General features: G+C 40.6%; 2 protein-coding genes across 2 annotated transcripts in view; one reads left to right on the plus strand and one right to left on the minus strand.

Annotated features, from left to right (window-relative positions):
• Positions 1–1517: 1517 nt before the first annotated feature.
• LOC137272198 (uncharacterized) lies at positions 1518–4378 on the minus strand. The gene is made up of 4 exons (XM_067804552.1): positions 4303–4378; positions 3033–3214; positions 2071–2184; positions 1518–1568 (listed from the first exon to the last, which is right to left on the minus strand). The coding sequence occupies exons 1-4, from the start codon at positions 4376–4378 to the stop codon at positions 1518–1520; spliced, it is 423 nt and encodes a 140-aa protein (XP_067660653.1).
• A 2146-nt stretch (positions 4379–6524) lies between these two features.
• Positions 6525–19247, plus strand: part of LOC137273149 (breast cancer type 2 susceptibility protein-like) — an 80679-nt gene continuing 67956 nt past the window's right edge. The window contains exons 1-3 of the mRNA XM_067805622.1: positions 6525–6645; positions 9517–9650; positions 10429–10584. Coding sequence (XP_067661723.1) covers positions 9554–9650; positions 10429–10584 — 253 coding nt within the window. The 5' untranslated portion in view covers positions 6525–6645; positions 9517–9553. The remainder of the gene's footprint in view (positions 6646–9516; positions 9651–10428; positions 10585–19247) is intronic.

The raw sequence follows: 19247 nt of genomic DNA on the forward strand, positions 1-19247 counted from the left end.
ATGAACTTCCGCAGCAAACACGTCACCATGGAAATATTTACAGTAGCGAGCACAGTACATGACTGACACAATAACACTAAAATTTGCATAGACATTGCGATTTTATTTCTTCAAACACATCATATCCAAAGCACAACGCAATGACGAAAAAGAATGGAAAGTATATTATATTATATTATAGTTTCCAATATGTTACACATGCATACAACGCTGATATGGATAAGGAAACAAGAATCATGAGATGGTGTCACTTAGTTCATTCACACGAAATGATCTATGTATATCCAGTGTTTAATTTAAAACTCCCAAAATTTCGGACAGCCGGGCTGGTAGCTTTAAAAAATTACCAGTACGGACACAAACGTGCCTGTCCGGTTTTCAACAATAAACAACAACCAAGTTTCTGAACTCTTTCCTGTATGTATTGTAACGTCAAGGCTAAGCTACATGGCCTGGTAGAGAAACTAGAAATGTGTTGCACGTTTTGCCTCACAATCAGGATCGGAGAAAAGTGAGTCATAGTGTGAGTCAGCATGGTCATGTCAGTTTTCTCAGCAGCAGGAACAATAAAGTCCTTCAGTGTTGTTAGGGGTAAAGAAATTTACCAGACCACCGGACAGGCTACTCTTGAAGCTTGACCGTCCGAGATGAAAACAGACCGTTCCAGACGGTAGGACAGGTAGGAACGTTAAACGCTGGTACATCATGTCTGTTTTCGACTTCCCATCACAACATAAAGTGAGAATGGATTGTCCATAACAAATCTCCCCAACTATTAAATGTTTCATATCAGTGCAAGTTTCGTTAGGTTACGGATCTGCATTTTCAGAACAAACCCGTAGATGTACACTGCCTTTCTGTAGTCAATTCAGAGAAGCAAAAAGGTCGTTCGTGACTTCGCAAATTATGACCTTCTGAAGATTACAGTGTGTAGAATTCAGAACACAATTAATTTCTAACCCAACAGTCCAATACTAATTCAGCATTAAGTTGATATGAAATGACGGCAAAATTTGAATAATCTGCCATGGCTCATGTGGAACTATCTAGTTAACGGTTACTGAAAATGCTTATCTTGTCTCTTGACTTGTGTTGAATACCGTCATCAAGGTGCTATGTTGATTTAAAATGTGTAGTGAGGGTATTGACGAAGTAATTGTCAACACAATGTACAATTGTTTGTCGGCACAGTACGTAGTAGTTGATGAAGTAATGGTGCAATGGTTTCTTATCGCAACAATACATCAGTGAAGTAACAATGGTTTCCTATCGCAACAATACATCAGTGAAGTAACAATGGTTTCTTATCGCAACAATACATCAGTGAAGTAACAATGGTTTCTTATCGCAACAATACATCAGTGAAGTAACAATGCTTGTCATGATGGTTATTATTGAGAAGAAATCATCTTCCAGTTTGCAAATAATGGTCAACAGAAAATGTATCCTTGGTATCACATTGTCGTTGCGCCTCCCTTACAAGGTGGTTATTGGTGATTAAGGGTAGGTGGGTGTCATCACTGCCGTCTCAGCGTTTGTTTCTTGGACTTCCCGTCTTTGGTTTGAACCTTAAAACAAACATAAGAACAACGAGTAAATGCATGGGGGGAAGGCGTGAGGAGATGACAACATGAACATTATTAATGTTTTTCAGCTGTAATCAGCATAAACATGTGGTCTACAGGGTGGGGACCGTTAAACAGCGTCCGTATGTCGTTTCCATTCAAATAACAACCCATGTAAGTGTGGCCATCGTAGGTTGTGTCTTGTTTCTTCCTATGACAAATGCTGACTATAAAGATTTACTGAGAAGGCAGTGCATAGTTTGACTCCAGAATTCTAGGCGTTGGTAGTTTTGGTCTTCACGACACCGCAGTAATGTTCCAGTGACAGTGTCTCTACTGAATGTAGGAGTGAAACCCGAAGTAACGCTGGTCTAGAACGTTTACAACTTTGGTGAAAACAACGAGCATCTGTGTGGAGTTGAAAATCGAACCTCAGCGGTTGCTCTCATGCCTAGAGGACTCAACTCTATATTGCATGAAGTGTTTGAACATACAACTAACTTACCATCACGAGGACATCACCGTCTCGATACGAGTCGACATCCCATTGGATGATGACACCGCCCTTCTCTGACTTCATCCTCTCGATGAGATGGCCGTTCCGTTCCGTAACAACATCCTGGAGCAGGCCACATACTGATTATGTGAAAAAGTATCTGTTTGTGAATATCTATCTATTTGTGTAACCACTGAACTCTCCTTCATAATTAGCTGTTTGTAATTGGTGTGATATCGTTGAAACACACCAGTGAATGAGTGTCTATTTTTTCGCAGCTTTTAGCAATATTCCAGCAATATCACGGCGGGGAACTACCAGGAATGGATTTCCCACACTGTGCACGTTTGGAGAATCGAACCTGGGTCTTCGGCATGATGAGCGAATGCTAAAGCCACTAGGTTACTCCAGCATCCATGTGACATACCATTTTTGGAGAGGCTGAGGAGAACATCTGGCGCACTGTATTACAACAACTGGGATAAAAAAATAACCACTCAGATAGACAAGTCCCTAGATAAATTGAAAGTGTCAAAAAGTACTTTCAGTTCAATGTTCGCGAAGACTTGGGTATATTCTTCCACTCTCGTGGCTCACAAACACGTGTAAAGACAAGTCGTTTGTCAACTGTACAAAAACACACGAGGGTAACACAAGATATCCCCGTTGTAAAACAAAAGAATTTTATAAATGCCAGTGAACTTGCCCTATTCAAAAGCTATGATTTAGAGGGAGTGGGGTAGTGTGGCAGCCTGATGGTTGAAGCGTTCACTCTCCACACAGTTCGATTCCCTGAACAGGTACACTACTGCTGTCAAACGCCGCGAATTACGTCCAGACGTTAGAGGGATGTCTGGGGCCTGTATCAAGTCGAACAGTAACAACATAGGTTTTTAACTGTTTTATAACATACACATAAAAAATAGGACGCCTGTGGCGGCCAGAAGTGAGATACGACCAACGACACCTACCGTCATTTTGGTAACCTGATCTGGCAACATATAGGTGAAGGGAACGTTTGGTTCAAACTTCGTGTCAACCAACGTTCCCAACTGGCCAAGGCGGACTTTCATGTGCCACCCGTCTCCGTCACGTGACAGATGGAAGCTGTATTCAAAGTTGCGCGTCGTATCTCTTTCTTCATCAGTCATGCCTAGCACGGAAACAGGGAGACACTTAATTAACGACATAGTCATGCTTCATATAACACATAAAAAGCATCGATTCTGATCATTTTCTGTAGTATTCAAGCTGTATGGCAACTGCCTGTCAATAATGTAAATAAGCGAGTCTAGACCAGACAATCGAGTGATAAACACTACGAGCACCGATCATCCAATATGGGATGCGACGATATGTGTCAACCATGTCAGCGACCTTGACAACCGAACCAATTTTATGCATTGTATTTTGTATGTATTTGTCAACATCATAAACATCGATCATCCCAATCGGGATACGGTGACATAGGTGAAAGATCTCCTCATATGACAAGTATGGCTTACTGAAGATCACTTCTAAACAGACCAAGTAACGGAAAAGATTGTGCATGTGCAAAGACAAAGGTGCCTAGGTCCTCTGTGCGAGACAATAAAACACGTTGTGCTGATAGTGTGCTTTATAAGCTTCCAACATTGGTTCACTTTCAGCTCACTAATCCAATCACACTAATATCAGCAAACAGATGGGTATCTCCCTACATGAGTTTGAGAGACACATATACCTTTGAAATAATGGTATTGAGACTACAAGCATTGCATTGGGTGAATGAGTTATTAATCTGAGTGACAATATTTTATCAATATGGACAGTGTTCTGAATATCATCACATAGATGAATGTTACCCTTGTATTTAAGACATAAAAATATCAAAAATACAAAGGCATGACTGCTACTGTTTAGGTCTTTGTTGTATGCAATTTACGGTACCGGGAAAAACTTGGCAAATATTCTGTCTTAATCAGACAAAATCGTCGTTTGAAATAGCGTAGACTTAGGTTTGTTGGCGATTGACTTTCAAACAGATATTTCATTTGAGGTTCAACAATCACATAAACGTGTAAATCAAATGACAAGTCCGAAAGCAGAATCCTGCAGAGCGAGGATCCCATGAAATTACTGAGGTTGAATATACAAAGATGTGTGTTGTTTAATATACGTATTTTTCACTGAACTGGCAGGAATCAGCTGACTCGTCCTGGACGTATACCTGTCATACACAATGCAAGCATGGAGACCTACCCATAGCTTCAGCGAACTCATCATGGCCAGTGGTCAGTTCAGGCACCAGTGCCCAGTGTCCGATCATGTTTTCCATTGTGAAGGTATTGAGATCAACCCGAGTTTGTCAACGTCTGCACGGTTACCTGCCTTTATACCCGGACTGTTGATCAATGCTCAGATCATTATGGCCACCCGTCTCATGTCACGTGAGGCATTACCAGGTAACTACTATTCTACTTCATTAAAACTCATCAAAACTCACAGAGAGTTATTGTGATAAAATGTCTAGATTTACCATGGCATGTGTTGTCGTTCGACATGTGTCTCTATCATCAAATACTTAAATTAGCAGTATGGCCATTCTGTTATAAAATTTCATTGCTCTTAATTGGCAGATCGCTTTTTGTGCAATAAAACACCACACTCTAACCACTGACTTCGCCACTCCCAACAATACAATATGATGCAATGTGTATATATGTGTTCATATTTAGTGTATATAACTTCAGAAATGATAATTCACACACTCTATTATTAATCCAGTACAACTCATAAAACGCATGGCCTGTTGACTGGTCTACAGGAAACAGGTGGGACTCGGATAGGTCACGTCAAAGTATCTATTTATTCTAATATATGGGTTGCGTGTGTAGCAGGGCATGGGTCATCCCAAAGATGACATCCTTACCTTGTCAGCTTGCTGACGGGGTTAACCTCATTGGTCATGTGGACATTGCGTCCGACTTCAGATCAGAAGGTCCGTCGTTCGAATCCCAGCACTGGACTGGGAAATTTTGTGGCCGCTACACGTGTTTTCCGAATTTCGCTGTTCGTGATACAGAAGGGAGAACTATCGTTGCACAGATGCTTTTTAATTACCCTTAGAAATAAATAGGGTTATCGAAATCGAAAGTATAGCAATCATTCGAAGATTGAAACTCTCGTTTCTCCTTTCTCAATACTCTGATGCCCACGTAAAATCCCTATGTTGATCATCGGGAGGTCATGCCATCAATATATTTTCAGACATTTAATACGATGGCTGATGTAAACTCCTCTATGGGTAGCATACTGCTGTACATATCTCAGCATAAACGTTATGAAGGAAAGACACTCAAGATGTTAATCAGTAGATGAGACATATTCAGCACACATGAAAAAGCATAAAATATCTTTGAGATATTCCCTCGTGCATGTCGGCAACTCATGCATTTCATGTCATGTGATTCGACTTTCCGTCATCATATCTGGATGTGTAACCTGACTGCCCTCTATAGCCTGTTGTATTGTTTTCAGCAGCTATTCGTATTTTTCTAAGTTTTGCCCAATTTTACGAGTAAACATGGTTTTTCTGGATATCCTCTTACGCATCTAACTGAACGCCAATAGACCGATGTGAGTTATTTCTACATCTGCCATTTGTAGTGTTTTGAATTTTAGGGATACAAAGTGTTATTCTTAGTCATAAACTGGCCTCTTCCAGTTGTGTAGCACTTGCTATTCAGCCACACCTTGCTGTTAATGTTATACTGCTGCTTGTCATAACATAATATGTGGACATATTTCCCACCATTTGGTTGCAGTACTTTTAATTTCATAATGGTGTAAGAATCTACATCGAAACGTCGCTCACGATCAGTGCAATAAAGAAGTTGTTTTAGTATTTTGTCTTATTTGTTACAAGACATGAAACACATATATTTCTATCCAGTATTTTTTTAAACATTGGCGTGTTTAGAAATAGTTCGCTGTCTGTTATTTTGTCACCCTTTTTCATCCAAATAACAACCAGACTCGGTGCATGGTAGGAGAGGTTTTAGTGTTGGAGTGCGGGTGTCATAACCTAAATGTATAATGCTACCTAGAGCAACAATTAATTCAGTTGACATATTCAACACCTACTTTCTAAATTTCATTACCGAAACACATGTCTCCTGTTTCATTTTGCGAAATATCTCAGTCACCCACACGGGGGTTGCAGAAACATATGTTTGGGATTACACTTTCTGAGTAAAGTACAGATTCCAGTACTTTTGTTGGGTACGAACCCCCGAGTCAGGCACCTCATCGCCAGCACTCAAAGTCAGCCTAGGTGTCTGAGCGGGTTAGGCTGCTGACTTTGAGTAACATAACATATGTTGCATTTGACCACATTTTAAATGATATTGTGTACCTAAGACTACACTTCGCACACACAAATGCAAATGCTATTTCGTTTCCTGTAATCCGCAATTTACATCAAACCCAGAGCGCCATTTTCAAGATGTCTTCCTCCCGAAAGAAGTATAGTTAAAGAAAGCGGATAACAGCATTAGAAACTGATTTGTGTGCTCAGTACCCGCATGGCACTGGCGGATACTTGTAAGTTTGTAAATAGGTTTCCTGTACCAGTGATTATGACGTGAATTATCTGCATCATATGATTATCAAAGAGTAGCCATCGACTCTAGCAGTAGCAATGTATAACGACGGCAGCCAGACGGGGCCCTTTCACAAAACTCTAATAAGTCTTAGCTCTCGTATCATTTTTCGTAGCATTCCTTTATGTTACAGTATAGGAGGTACGAATGCTACGAGAAAAGTTACGAGATCTTAGGCTTACGAGAGCTTTGTGGAACGCGAGCCAGGATGAAATGTCATATGTTCGAGGCAAAAGTCTGAATTGCCATTTTGTGTATGGCATTCGAATGGTGTCATAATATTATTGTACATGTTATGACAAGTTCATGCAGATGTGTGACCATGCTGACGGTTCCACCACAACCCATTATCGTTTATTGAGACGTATGTCACCTCACTTCCTGCTATGCCACGTCCCGCACGGTTCCTAATAACAGTCACCAAGGTTACACAGGTTTAGGAACCTAGTAATCCTTGTTAGCAATTGTGAAGAAAAGAATCTGAAATATGCTGGTAACCATTCTGTTTTTACAAAGGTGTGTACCACAATGTTAAGTTGTGGTAGCTAGGTTATTACCTAGGTTATTCATTTGTCTGATTTGTCGTCTGAAACCTGTCAGATGATAGTAGTAGTTTGACTGCCTATTGATATTTGTGCAGTCATATATACTTTTAGATATTTCTAGAAATATACCTATTACCGAGGATTTTCAAACTAATAAGACTAATAAGTTTCCCATAATATGAACTTTTGAGTTTTGATCTTGTCCCCAAATGGTATTGCATCTTTGGAAAGAAAGACATTCCTGGTTAAAACAGGCTTTTATGAGATGCCACATGTTTCGCTCCTATATCATTATTTCTTGCAATTCTAAATATTATTCCATATATTTCATAGTAAGTGCTCATGGCTTTCAGATAAGAATCACCACAATATTATTATTTACAAAATGTGTATACAGTGTATAGAATATGCCCAAGCCCAGCCCGTGATCAGGTCTGGTAACTTCAAAATGTTACCAGTCCAAAATAGATCTAACCAGACAAGACAATCCAAAGATCATAACTCAGATGTATGGAACATGTTGTCAAAATTTTTTATAGACCATCAGGCTGGCTAGTTGTAAATTTAGACCATCGTCAGAAATCTAGCCTGTCTCGCTGGTCGGATGGGCCTACACTGATTATATACTAGCCACATAATGCAACATTGTCAATGTACATGTAATCTATAGTGGAGGGATCATGAGACCACAACAAGTCGGGAGAATTTCAACTCAACAATGAAGCCATGAGTCTACAAGTGGGACAGGTCAAACGACAGTGTCACAAGCTCAATAACGGGTATGTCCACCATAGGCATTGAGATCAGCAGTGCATCGATGATGCATAGAGCCTGTTAAACATGCAAGGAAGGCTTGTGGGATGTCACGCCAGATTCTCTCAAGTTCTGTTGCAAGGTCAAGGACGTCATCTGGCGGATGAGGAAGACAACGTAGATGTTGATCCATCAGTCCCAAATATGCTCTGTCGGGGTGAGATCCAGTGAATTTGCATGCCAAGGCAGTAAGTCAACATTGTTGTGTTGCAAGAAATCCATAGCAACCCTTGCCGTGTGAGGGCGGGCATTGTACTGTTGGAATGTAAACCCAGGGCCATGATGTTGCAGGAAAGGAACTGCCACAGGTCGAGGAATCTGATCCCTTTAGCCCTGTTGCCCAGAATAATCACCAAAGGAGTTCTTTGACATGCTATTATTCCACCCCATTATTCCTCTCCAAGACACAGGCCTGTACATAACATTCTCCCATGCGTCTGTAGGCACGTTGACATCCATCACGTGCACTCATCTGTAAAAACAACATTTCTCCACCAAAACAAGGGTCTGTGGACATGATTTCAGCACCACATTCGGCAAGCTTCTCGATGACGTCCAACACGTGACCGATTGATGACCTCATTTGTGTTCTGGTAGTGTCTCACCAGTCCAGAAATGGAGTTCCAGTGGCAGTGGAAATGTGCAGCCACTTGTCGTTGAGATACTTCCCCACAGACTATCCCAATGGCCTCATGACGGTCAGATGTTAGCCTTGTCATTCTATGTGTTTCAATAGCCATTGAATTTTTTTAACAATCACAAGGGCAGTGGTTGATCTTTCCAGACTGACAGTATTGTGTGGCATTCATTTGCTCTGTTTTTCCTTCCCGGCTTGCATGTGCAGCAACGTATTGCATGTCTAAGGACAAAACCACTGACGTCACGGATCATGGCACATGCATGCATGTCACTAATCCCTGAGTTTAAATCCTTATGTGTCTACACAGGTTTGATAAATTTCGATTTTAAATTTTTGTATGCACAGTTTCTTTATGTGCTAAGTTCTGCTTGTTCTCCTCAGAGCTTTGATATTATACGTCTCTCTTTGTGTGGTGAACTATATCGACACGGATACAAAGTATGTTCATTCCGACTTGGGAAAAGCAGGTTAGTGTAGCTAAATGCCTACACTAGAGTTCTGATTAGCAAGAACACAAATTTGTAAGGGAAATTATTGTCTTAATTTTTGCTTTATATGTCCATTCCGTTTTACAAGATCACAGGAGATCTTAAGTTGTTAAGGGGATAATGTGCTGAATTATCCATGATCATACACTTCACCACTGTTTGCGTTTTATCACTAATGCATGATATATACACTCGTAGAAACAAATAAGAGAACACATGAACAGTTCCTTTATTCTTTTCCAAGTTTCTTCCAGGCATGTGAGCTAAGGTTCAGTGCCAAATTACATTGACTCTGTGCCTTGCATATCATTTTCCCACTGATTCAGAAACTGTTGGTATGGGGATGACCTACACTCTCTGACAATGGACGCAGCAGTAGCATGTGCATGTCCATCAGTGGATGTCACAACTGTGGTCAGAAGAAGGAGAAGAAAAGTGGACATTTCCCAGCTCGAGAAGGGTGAGCAAATTACAAAAACTACTGTTCTCATTCCATCAATATTAGCATGTTATTTAGCACGTTACTTGGCAGATGAAATAAAAAAGTTCAAGCATTTGGAACTGTAGCACCTTTGTAGGCACAGTGTCACTAGAAGAAGGGTTTTTTCTCTGAAAAGACCCATGACAGTAGATAGTAGTTATCTAGGACATTAAATAGAAGGAGTTGTCTAGGACAGTAGATAGAAGGAGTTGTCTAGGACAGTAGATAGAAGTTGTCTAGACTTAGTCTGCAGGAAACAACAGCCACATTTCCAGAAAGAAATTATAAATTTACTATGTTCATCAGACACTCAAAGTTTTGCAATATTAACATTTGTCATCTCTGCAGGAATTGGGGTAGACAACTTTGACAATGGGCCATTTTCTTAATTTGGAATGGGTCGTTGCCCTTGTATTAATGGTAAACTTCAAAGTTTTAATGGGCCATTTTGTATTGTAGTGTGCAAAATGGCCCATGGCTCCTGCCTTTCCCAATCCCTCCATACATCTGTACTAACTGACAACTCTCACAGTTGCAACACAGCAAACCTTTTACTCTGTGCCATATTTTCTTGTTGTTACCAGAAAACTATATACTATACTATATACTATTGTATCCATTGTATATCCCTGCAACTGTTGTCAGTATCAGATCAGTTGAATATCTGAGATACCTAATATGTCTAAATCATTTAGTAAATCTATCTTAAAATAACTGTGGTATTCACTTGTCGATAATTAAATTGGTGGAGGTGTAGGTGGAGGGAACTTGAGCTGGTTTGAGGATCTCACACATCAGGCACAGCAGAAGCTGCAGCACATGCCCAACGCTGCCACCCCGAGACAGGATGACCTTCACCTTGCTGGTTTTGACTCGCCAAGCTTCTTGCTACAGCCAACAGAGCTGGTGCAAGGTAAGCAGGTCAAGGTGAACATCTTAATGCCTTGCAAGACTGAAGGGTATCAAGGTGAACATCTTATGCCTTTCGATATCAAAGTAACTGCTTTTTCAGAAAGTGTTGAAATGTAATTTGTGTTACCTTTAGGGTTACACTTTCATAATAAAGTTATTCTGATGGAAACTAATTGAGCTGATGTACTCTTGTGACATATAAAAATTCATAAGAAATACAATCAGCAGTCAGTGTGATTCACTTTATCGCCAAGTTGTAGATTAAGACAAAGAAACCCCTTTGCATAAACAATGATATAGAACATTTGCATAGTGTCGTACAACCTTCATAATCTGTTGCCTTCTGATAGTGTTCATCTTTAGATCTACATTTTTATGGCCCTCCCTACCAAAACATCCTCCATTGTGTAGACCAAGGTAAATATGTGGGGTCAGTTGCGATGTGTCTTATGCCAGATTGCTATCATGTCCCAACTTTGATGATTCTTGTACTGTGTGATCTCTGTACCATTCCACAAACACATCTTAACCCTATGCCAGTCGAAAACCCCTAAAATGCCAATTTTTTCTTATCCTAACTCATGCTAATTATGCTTATCTCCTCCCTCTGTGCAAAGATAGTGGAACATTTGAATTCCCTTGAAGTTCCCTTCTAACTGAAGAGGACGTACAATACACTCCCCCATCGGGAGCCTCCCTTTCCCACCAATACAGTCATGTGATCAGTCATGCTTGCCACTCTCTCCTTTATCGCCTGACGAGGATGGCTGGAGGCACACTTGGGTCCCAATACAGCGATAAGTTTTTGCATTTTTGTCCTGCAATCTGAATTATATCATAATGTCATATAATTTCAGTTTTTTGATTGTAATTATTATCATATCTATGTAAAATTTATAACTTTTCTTGTGTTTTAGGCACATTTCTTCGTCAGCTTAGACTTGGTCTTAGTTGATGTATTCATGCTCTCAGTGTAAATTACGGCTGTCAGCCTTTCATTCATATGTAATTTGTCCTTCATGCAAACCTGTTTATCTGATTCAGAATTAGCTTTATTTTTTATATTCTGTTCAGAGGCGTGCAAAGGAAAAACAAGGTAGGCTCCCACTAATGATGTCTAAATCAGTTGATTCTGCGTCTTGTCAGCACATGTTGTTAACAGCTGAGATTCATCATTTTAGTGATCAGCCAGACATACCCCGGGGGCATGGTAGAGATACCACTGAATACCAGTGAATACCAGTAAATCGTTGTCGAAATCTCAAAACAGAACGTCATCAGAATCGGGATCATCTCAAGATGTTGATGTCATCATCGTCAGAGACTTAAGTCTTCAACTACTGGACCTGCACTGAAACAACACTCCATGTCTGCTTCGAAGTGAGATAGTCCTTCTCGGCGAACGTCACGTCTACGACAAACCTCCACTACTACTTCCTGAGGTACAGATCATCACGCAGGATCAACAAGCAGCATCTACTAGACCTTCAGTATCTACATCATCTACAATGCTGCATCTGTCAGAGAGTCTACTATCTACACACACATAGACAACGTCTACACTTAAAATGTCAAAGTCGGTATGAAGAAGAGGCATCGTACGCTCACGCTTATTCACAGAAATCATCGTCATCGGCTGTATCCACTCTTCGCAGTATGGATGATGTTTCTTCCATCGACTCACTGACTGCTCACACTCATAGATCCCACTACAGCCACAAGTGTTCACTGTCTGCATCCCCCAAGTGTAGGAGACATTGTCATCATTCATCGTCTTCATCAGATGCAGACTCACATAGGAAAGAGCGGAGGCACTCACAAAATGGTAGTCACTCCAGGGATACATATAGACAGGAGGACCACGATGACACTTGTTTGGACATCATTCCCCATTCATTCATGCACTTGTATGAACAGATGCTCTCAGCATCTTGCGGGAGGGACAAAACACTTATGCATTCCCCCTCTAGCACTACACCCGAAAATCATCGGGAAGATAAAGCAGATGATGGTAGTACAACTGATTTTGGTCGCGCCTTACTGGCCAGTGAGAGATTGGTTTCCAGTACTCATCAAAGAACATGGACAACTAACACTTCAATTACCAGAGTGGAAGAACCTGCTCGTCCATCCTCACACCAAACAAGCACACAGCAATCCAACTTTGTTCCAACTTTACGTATGTATCGTATCAAAGCCTGCTTGAAACATCGAGGATATTGTACTAAAGCAGCGAAGACAGTTACCCTAGCTCTATGTAGATCTACCCGCACATTATATGATGATGAATGGATGCTGTTTGAAACATACATTACAAAGAAAGGTTTCCACATCCCGGCATTATTGAGTGTCCTTGAACCACATGATACACATGATTTATCATTATGTCAGTCACTAACTACAGGACATCACCGCAGAGGACCTCACTGGCATTCATCAGTTTGGGCATGGTTTCACAAAGGCACTGAGTTTTTCCTTTTTATCAAGTGTCTTGTCAAGATGAAGACAATCTGTGGAGTATAATGGTTGAGAGGCCATTCGCACGCCTTGAACAGGCTACCACGAGTGATGGTGACCCTGTACTCATAATGAAGATACTTGCACATGAAGAAGGGTCTTGATTAGGAAATCTTGACATACAGTTGCATTAGACACTTGGACGCTAGCTGATCTATATACTGATCCAGTCAGCAAATGCATCAAAAGAAGTCAAAATCAACTGGATGTGATCACCCCATCTCACAGAGAAATATTGGAAGAATAATACCGATCCATCGCCGTTATAGTCCCCAAAAGTGTGAAAGTACTGGACATACTTACATGGCAGTCAACAGAATCCTTCATGGCCTGACCTGCCGCTGTTTCCCTTGGATTCTGTAAGCAAAATAAGCATGAGTCAGGATAAGGGAAAATATGTTAAAGGGGAAAGTTTTAATTAAAATTGATATTTTATACTTATCCTGACTCATGATGTCAAGCCCTCCCAAGGGCCCTTCTCAGGCATCATGTCGAGTTCGGAGAGAGTGGCAAGCATCGCTGGTCATGTGACTGTATTGGCAGGAAAGGGAGGCTCCCTATGGGTGAATGTATTGTAGATGCACGTCATTTAGAAGGGAACTTCAAGGGATTTCAAGTGTTCCATCTGAAATAAAATATTAATTTTAATAAAAATGTTACAGCTCTCAGTGTTTGCCCGACCCAGAAAACTTATGTATTTGATGTACAAATGATCTCAAGTACACAGTGAATTTATAAGCTAGTGTCATTTTTGATGCAATGCTACTGGACCAATGGTTCAGATAATCCACACTGGTAATTTGCTGCTGCTTGAAACTACATAGTTTAATGTTTGCCAGTTAACTGGTCAGTGGTGATCAAATACCTGCAATGCCCAACCTTGTTTCTTTTGTTCTCATTAAACAATCACAGTTGATGTCTTGATTAAAGTTCCATACTGTAGTTGACTCCCAATAACATCCATGACTCCCTTTCATGGCACCATAGAGTTATCATGACTCCTAAATTATTATGCCTCACGCAAACACTGAATCTTAGCATGACATTACAATCAGCATGCCATTCTACTGACCAGTCTTACCCAAGTCAATCTTAAAGTTAAGATCCAAAGTATAAGTTGCTCACAACCAACTTAAGTTAGGTTAAAGGTCACATGCAACCAAAAAATCAAACATAATTAAAACACATTTATCACTTATTCATGACATATAATATACATTGCTGCTTTTAAAAAACAAATAAACAAAATTATAAGCGTACAATCGCAGTTCAAAGGTGCAATATTTTGTACTTGGGCTTACTTCCCCCGAAACGAAGCCCTCGGGAGACCGAACCCAGTCATAGCGGGTGGCTATGCATCCAAGTGTAACGACGGCTTCCGATTGGCTGATTCATTTGCTGATATGCTGAGGGTTCATTGCGTGTACAGAAAGATGATCTGTTTGATGGGCATTTTAGAAGTATAGCCAGGCACAAGAAAGTAAGATTCTTTATGGATAACAACTTCTTTTTGTGTACTTGATGCATCGTTTCAGTATGAATTCATATACTGTTGTCAAACAAAATCATATACACGAAAAGAAGTCGTTATCCATGAAGAATGTATATAGAGATGTTGGGTTTGGAAAATACATGTTCTCTGAATTTGCGCTCGATCCAATAAAAAATCATGTCAGTAGAGATGGTAAACTACTGCGTGGCTGGAATCTGTCATTCGTCCAAGTACAAAGCAGGACTTGAAACTGACAAGAGTTTGCACCAGTTTCCGTCAGATCCAGTCATCCGAAAAAAGTGAATGTAGTTTGTTTGCAACCCACAGATATAAAAACGTCATGTGTATCACACGTGCCTAATTACATAATGTGGCAGACACGGGACTCGGGTGCATGCGTCATAAATCAACTTATTTTCTTTATGTCGTATAGTCTGATAGGTGTTAAGTTCAAATTGCACGTGGTCAATGATTGAAGCTGTGTATTGCATGTTGTGTTTAGCAGACAGGCAGACAGACATACAGGTGTCAATAAACCAGACATTGAGCTGTCTCTGTGACAGAGACTGCTTACCACAATCAACAAGTTGTTTTACGTAACGAGTAGATTAATTACTTGTTTGTGTACACAACCAAGATTAGACTACTGCTCACGACCTCAGACGCTGGGCATGCATACTGTTTCATGCTCCGCGAAACTATTCACTGCGCATGCGTTATGGACGCAGCGCAGCACAGCAGTTGAAACCAGTTTTCCCCCCAGCGCTGGGGGGAATTTAGTGAAATGTTTGAACTCCGATTTCGCGGGCTTTTTTTCATCGTGTTTTTTTTTTCAACTTTATAGGTTGAATTGGCACTTTTTATGATTTGTTTCGGTAAGTGCATACTGAAAGGTACCAGAATCTGCAAAGTTGTGTTTTACGTTGCATGTGACCTTTAAGAATCAGTCATAGACAAACCAAACCTGGCATCTTTAATCATTCTGTGTGAAGAAGAGCGAGGATTATACTAGAAATATACCGATAACAGATTCTAAATACACATAGACAACGTCTACACTTAAAATGTCAAAGTCGGTATGAAGAAGAGGCATCGTACGCTCACGCTTATTCACAGAAATCATCGTCATCGGCTGTATCCTCTCTTCGCAGTATGGATGATGTTTCTTCCATCGACTCACTGACTGCTCACACTCATAGATCCCACTACAGCCACAAGTGTTCACTGTCTGCATCCCCCAAGTGTAGGAGACATTGTCATCATTCATCGTCTTCATCAGATGCAGACTCACATAGGAAAGAGCGGAGGCACTCACAGAATGGTAGTCACTCCAGGGATACATATAGACAGGAGGACCACGATGACACTTGTTTGGACATCATTCCCCATTCATTCATGCACTTGTATGAACAGATGCTCTCAGCATCTTGCGGGAGGGACAAAACACTTATGCATTCCCCCTCTAGCACTACACCCGAAAATCATCGGGAAGATAAAGCAGATGATGGTAGTACAACTGATTTTGGTCGCGCCTTACTGGCCAGTGAGAGATTGGTTTCCAGTACTCATCAAAGAACATGGACAACTAACACTTCAATTACCAGAGTGGAAGAACCTGCTCATCCATCCTCACACCAAACAAGCACACAGCAATCCAGCTTTGTTCCAACTTTACGTATGTATCGTATCAAAGCCTGCTTGAAACATCGAGGATATTGTACTAAAGCAGCGAAAACAGTTACCCTAGCTCTATGTAGATCTACCCGCACATTATATGATGATGAATGGATGCTGTTTGAAACATACATTACAAAGAAAGGTTTCCACATCCCGGCATTATTGAGTGTCCTTGAACCACATGATACACATGATTTATCATTATGTCAGTCACTAACTACAGGACATCACCGCAGAGGACCTCACTGGCATTCATCAGTTTGGGCATGGTTTCACAAAGGCACTGAGTTTTTCCTTTTTATCAAGTGTCTTGTCAAGATGAAGACAATCTGTGGAGTATAATGGTTGAGAGGCCATTCGCACGCCTTGAACAGGCTACCACGAGTGATGGTGACCCTGTACTCGTAATGAAGATACTTGCACATGAAGAAGGGTCTTGATTAGGAAATCTTGACATACAGTTGCATTAGACACTTGGACGCTAGCTGATCTATATACTGATCCAGTCAGCAAATGCATCAAAAGAAGTCAAAATCAACTGGATGTGATCACCCCATCTCACAGAGAAATATTGGAAGAATAATACCGATCCATCGCCGTTATAGTCCCCAAAAGTGTGAAAGTACTGGACATACTTACATGGCAGTCAACAGAATCCTTCATGGCCTGACCTGCCGCTGTTTCCCTTGGATTCTGTAAGCAAAATAAGCATGAGTCAGGATAAGGGAAAATATGTTAAAGGGGAAAGTTTTAATTAAAATTGATATTTTATACTTATCCTGACTCATGATGTCAAGCCCTCCCAAGGGCCCTTCTCAGGCATCATGTCGAGTTCGGAGAGAGTGGCAAGCATCGCTGGTCATGTGACTGTATTGGCAGGAAAGGGAGGCTCCCTATGGGTGAATGTATTGTAGATGCACGTCATTTAGAAGGGAACTTCAAGGGATTTCAAGTGTTCCATCTGAAATAAAATATTAATTTTAATAAAAATGTTACAGCTCTCAGTGTTTGCCCGACCCAGAAAACTTATGTATTTGATGTACAAATGATCTCAAGTACACAGTGAATTTATAAGCTAGTGTCATTTTTGATGCAATGCTACTGGACCAATGGTTCAGATAATCCACACTGGTAATTTGCTGCTGCTTGAAACTACATAGTTTAATGTTTGCCAGTTAACTGGTCAGTGGTGATCAAATACCTGCAATGCCCAGCCTTGTTTCTTTTGTTCTCATTAAACAATCACAGTTGATGTCTTGATTAAAGTTCCATACTGTAGTTGACTCCCAATAACATCCATGACTCCCTTTCATGGCACCATAGAGTTATCATGACTCCTAAATTATTATGCCTCACGCAAACACTGAATCTTAGCATGACATTACAATCAGCATGCCATTCCACTGACCAGTCTTACCCAAGTCAATCTTAAAGTTAAGATCCAAAGTATAAGTTGCTCACAACCAACTTAAGTTAGGTTAAAGGTCACATGCAACCAAAAAATCAAACATAATTAAAACACATTTATCACTTATTCATGACATATAATATACATTGCTGCTTTTTAAAAACAAATAAACAAAATTATAAGCGTACAATCGCAGTTCAAAGGTGCAATATTTTGTACTTGGGCTTACTTCCCCCGAAACGAAGCCCTCGGGAGACCGAACCCAGTCATAGCGGGTGGCTATGCATCCAAGTGTAACGACGGCTTCCGATTGGCTGATTCATTTGCTGATATGCTGAGGGTTCATTGCGTGTACAGAAAGATGATCTGTTTGATGGGCATTTTAGAAGTATAGCCAGTCACAAGAAAGTAAGATTCTTTATGGATAACAACTTCTTTTTGTGTACTTGATGCGTCGTTTCAGTATGAATTCATATACTGTTGTCAAACAAAATCATATACACGAAAAGAAGTCGTTATCCATGAAGAATGTATATAGAGATGTTGGGTTTGGAAAATACATGTTCTCTGAATTTGCGCTCGATCCAATAAAAAATCATGTCAGTAGAGATGGTAAACTACTGCGTGGCTGGAATCTGTCATTCGTCCAAGTACAAAGCAGGACTTGAAACTGACAAGAGTTTGCACCAGTTTCCGTCAGATCCAGTCATCCGAAAAAAGTGAATGTAGTTTGTTTGCAACCCACAGATATAAAAACGTCATGTGTATCACACGTGCCTAATTACATAATGTGGCAGACACGGGACTCGGGTGCACGCGTCATGAATCAACTTATTTTCTTTATGTCGTATAGTCTGATAGGTGTTAAGTTCAAATTGCACGTGGTCAATGATTGAAGCTGTGTATTGCATGTTGTGTTTAGCAGACAGGCAGACAGACATACAGGTGTCAATAAACCAGACATTGAGCTTTCTCTGTGACAGAGACTGCTTACCACAATCAACAAGTTGTTTTACGTAACGAGTAGATTAATTACTTGTTTGTGTACACAACCAAGATTAGACTACTGCTCACGACCTCAGACGCTGGGCATGCATACTGTTTCATGCTCCGCGAAACTATTCACTGCGCATGCGCTATGGACGCAGCGCAGCACAGCAGTTGAAACCAGTTTTCCCCCCAGCGCTGGGGGGAATTTAGTGAAACGTTTGAACTCCGATTTCGCGGGCTTTTTTCATCGCGTTTTTTTTTTTCAACTTTATAGGTTGAATTGGCACTTTTTATGATTTGTTTCGGTAAGTGCATACTGAAAGGTACCAGAATCTGCAAAGTTTACGTTGCATGTGACCTTTAAGAATCAGTCATAGACAAACCAAACCTGGCATCTTTAATCATTCTGTGTGAAGAAGAGCGAGGATTATACTAGAAATATACCGATAACAGATTCTAAATACATTATGTAGATGATGTTCTTGTGGCAATGTACAGGATGATTTGTTGAGCAACATGTACTCTTCAAAAAATGTAGGGGAAGGTGAACTTTGAAGTCTGGTAGAAAAAGAACCCACTG

The sequence above is a fragment of the Haliotis asinina genome, chromosome 2 (genome assembly GCF_037392515.1).
Source record: "Haliotis asinina isolate JCU_RB_2024 chromosome 2, JCU_Hal_asi_v2, whole genome shotgun sequence".
In the NCBI taxonomy this organism is placed as follows: Eukaryota; Metazoa; Mollusca; class Gastropoda; order Lepetellida; family Haliotidae; genus Haliotis; species Haliotis asinina.